The sequence below is a fragment of the Cyprinodon variegatus genome, unplaced genomic scaffold (genome assembly GCF_000732505.1).
Source record: "Cyprinodon variegatus isolate N-32 unplaced genomic scaffold, C_variegatus-1.0 Scaffold966, whole genome shotgun sequence".
Lineage (NCBI taxonomy): Eukaryota > Metazoa > Chordata > Actinopteri > Cyprinodontiformes > Cyprinodontidae > Cyprinodon > Cyprinodon variegatus.
In genome coordinates, this window is record NW_015151419.1 from 100,101 (window position 1) to 103,712 (window position 3,612).

The 3,612-nt window shown below is 36.0% G+C and overlaps 1 protein-coding gene across 1 annotated transcript in view; it reads right to left on the bottom strand.

Moving 5' to 3' along the window:
* Positions 1-349: 349 nt before the first annotated feature.
* plod1 (procollagen-lysine, 2-oxoglutarate 5-dioxygenase 1) overlaps positions 350-3,612 on the bottom strand; it is a 26,803-nt gene continuing 23,540 nt past the window's right edge. Inside the window, exons 18-19 of the mRNA XM_015398860.1 lie at positions 1,922-2,047; positions 350-1,699 (exon numbers count right to left, since the gene is read on the bottom strand). Of these exons, the coding sequence (XP_015254346.1) occupies positions 1,544-1,699; positions 1,922-2,047 (282 nt within the window). The 3' untranslated portion in view covers positions 350-1,543. The remainder of the gene's footprint in view (positions 1,700-1,921; positions 2,048-3,612) is intronic.

The following is a 3,612-nucleotide window of genomic DNA, read 5'->3' on the forward strand; positions in this document are numbered from 1 at the left end:
TGATAGAAATCCATCAGTCAAGGGTTTTTCTCTTTCAGCTGAACAAAAAACTCAATTTAATCAGTTAATTTGTGATTTTGTGAATTACTGTTTTTGCAAAGCCCAAGTTTTTTTTTTTTATTCTTTTCCCCTTAGTACATGTATAAATTTTTCTCCTGGATTTGTCTAGATTAAGTTTAAGGTTTTGCTTTTTTTTATATTTGCTTCATCTTCATGTTGAAAATTCTTCATATCTGATAGAAATCCGTCAGTCAAGGGTTTTTCTCTTTCAGCTGAACAAAAAACTCAATTTAATCAGTTAATTTCTGATTTTGTGAATTACTGTTTTTGCAAAGCCCAAGGTTTTTTTTTAATTCTTTTCCCCTTAGTACACGTATACATTTTTGTCCCAAACCCACCCTTAAGAGTATTTTTGACTCTTTTAATCAGCCTGATGCTTTGGTGATAAAAATAAACAAACCTCAACCACAGCTCAGCTGGCTTCTTGTTTTATTGGTTTGTCCAAAAACCTCCAGAAAACACACGTTCCACTTTCACAAAGTTCTTCCCCGAGACCAACAATGATCACACAAACCCAAACCTGTGCTCTGATCATAAAGCAAAGTCTCTAAGTAGGCAGTCATAGAGAAGAGAAGGTAGTCCAGCTGTTCTAACATACAAAAATAAATAAACTAGCTTTGGAGTGTTTCAGTTCTAAAGAAAGCGGCTTTGGATACAGGAAAAAGGCACCGGTGACACAAGTAGCTGCAGTTTAACAGAACGCCCAAGATCAAACTAAATGCATCTAAAGAAAGGCTTTCTCCTGAGAGATTCTGATTCTGATCCACAAACTTCAGACCTTACAGGAGCAGAACAACGCTCCAAATCCTGCTGCAAGCTTTGTTGGTCTAAGAATGAATGCAGCGGCATATCAACTTCAGAAAGTAGCATCAGTTATTGGTAAAGGGAATATAAACACCAGACAAGGAGAGGAAAGAGCAGTAGGGCCTTAACGATTGTTTCAGTAAAATTGAATTAGAAGTGAAGCCTCACTGGTTCTGGAGTCCCAGAGCAGGTTTAGTAAAAAAAAAAAAAGTTACTTTATTTTAGGAGTTCCAATTAACAATGCAGAAGATCCTGGAAATCCAAATTCTCACTCTACATGTGGAAAGTCTCTGCTTTAGGTTTGCTACTGAACAACCTGCTTAGCTCGGATATGATGCCATTTCCCACAATAAGCCCCTTTTATCTCTATGGTGCATTTAACAACATGTAACAATCTGTTTACAGGCCAACAAAATTACATCAAAATAAAGTATTACTTGTTAAAGTTATTGAAATGCTTTAAGATTCCATCATGTAAAAGTTATCAGTAAGCTGATGTCTTAGAAATAATGTTAAATGATATCCATCATGATATTGTGAAGTAAGGTTTACAGTTACTGTGTAGCTACCATTGTTTCCAAGAAGATGTAGATAAAAAAAAAAAAAAATCCATTAAAAAGAAATATTATTTCTGGATGTCACAGTGTCCCATTTAGTCTGGAAATCGCGGTCCTGAAGTTCAGGGATCCACAAAGGTGACTGCGATGTAGCGGACTCCTGCGGTTGTCGGCAATCCTTCGTGGTAGTGGGTAAGGCGGCCCGGATGCATGAGGGCCCAGCCTTTCCGAGGCGCCTGGATGGAGCAGTCGTATCGGAGGAAGCGGCATCCCCCACCCTGTATTCACAAACATTCACTCAAAGATCAGAGCTAAACATCAAATCATCTTATAGATGTCAGAACAGAAAAACACATTCTATTAAAAAGCTTCTCTGTCATGCCGGCAACATGGTTCATTAGGAGAACAAACAAACAAGCACCAATTGTCTGTTCATATTTTTGTCCAAAATCTGTTGAAGTGAAAGGTGGGTGGTCCGCTTTCGGGCAGCGTCTACTTACCTGGTAATCAGTTCCAACTTCATTGAGTGCAATGTTTATAGTGAATGTAGAGGCATCATGGTGTGGCCTCAGGTAGGGCTGCTCATCTGGCTTATATCTAACTACAAAGGCCAAGTCAAATTGAGCCTGAACACAGAGAGAGAAAAACAAAACCCGTCGTTAGCGGAACACGGGTATTATTAATAGGAATCCTCTAAATCTAATCTCTTTGCAACAGAGACAGAATCTCAGAAAGTAAAAAAAAAAAGTATACTAGTAAGAATTAGGCTTTATATATCTAGAAATGTTTCTACATTTTAAGTGGCCATTTTTTCCATTTATCAGCTGGACTGAATATGTATTTACATTTATCCATAGTCAAAATAAAACAAATGATGACCAGTAAAAAAGAAATAAGGAGATCTGAAATTAATTTCTAGACATCTAGGATGTCTTTTTGTTTCAAATGGTTATTTTGACAAGGAAAAAATTTATTTCAGATATCAAAAATATACATTCAGACAAACTAATACCTTTTGTGTCATGAGGGAAACACCTCTGAATGAAACTGGAAGGTGTCTAGATTGGTTTTCATAGAGCAGACAAACAATAAATGCTGCCTCCAGATTGGCTCAGATTTTTATCTCTTCAAAGATTCCTGCTCAGAAGATTTAAAAACAGCTGGACATTATTGAGCAGTAAAATGCTACATAGCAAAATATGTCATTTTTTATATCAGGCACAACTGAAATAGAAAATATTTTCATTTAGTCTTTTCCAAGAAAAAAAATCTTGCTGATTCACTAATTTCTTAGGATTTCGTTTCAAAAGAGAGGGTGATAAATGTTGGGATTTTCTGTAGATTTAAAAATAGAGATGAGAAAATAGGCATCAAGGAATATGGTGGGCTAAAAGGAACAAATTAAGTATATGTGAACATTCAGTAAAATAACATACTTTTGTTATAAAATAGTTAAATGTAATGTTTAACGTAATATTTTATTAATTAATGGTATATTCATTTGTATATCTTGGTGTATTCATTCATTTAATACTGTCCATTTTAATGTTTCTTTTAGTGTCAAAAGCAATCATTCAAAACAGTGTTTGTTTTTTGAAAGCTGTCTGTGTTTTTTTTTTTTTTATAAAAAAAAATAATAATAAAATAAAGAAATAAATAAATAAAAAGAAAGCTGTCTGTGTTGAATCATTATTCCATGATACGGCCGGATTAAACTGCTACAGATGCTGGAATGAAGGTAAGCCAGAAGAGAAACGCAGCTGCTGAGAAACACTTAATGTCATAGGCGTTCTGATGTCATTTTTGCAAAAGGATTTTTATCAAAAACATAATTAATGTGCACAAATAAGGAATAGTTTTATTAACCTTAAGTGTAAACAGAATTTACATGTATGGAACTTGGGGGCCCTAGGCAGCTGCCTAGTATTGCCTAATGGTAAATCCCCCCCCCTGGTTCTGCGTACCAGTAACAGATTTAGGGACGGTGGTACGCAGTTCCAGGAAGACTATCTGCCTGCTATTTTGTGCCACCAACTTCAGTGCACAGTTACACTCTTTACAGTTCACACACATTTGTTTGGAAATGGATGGATGAACCTTCTCCATTAACTGTGCCCACACATAAATCCATCTTTGAGCACACTTAGCTCCTGTCTCTCTTCCCTGGTGTTGCACACAGCTAACCTGACTC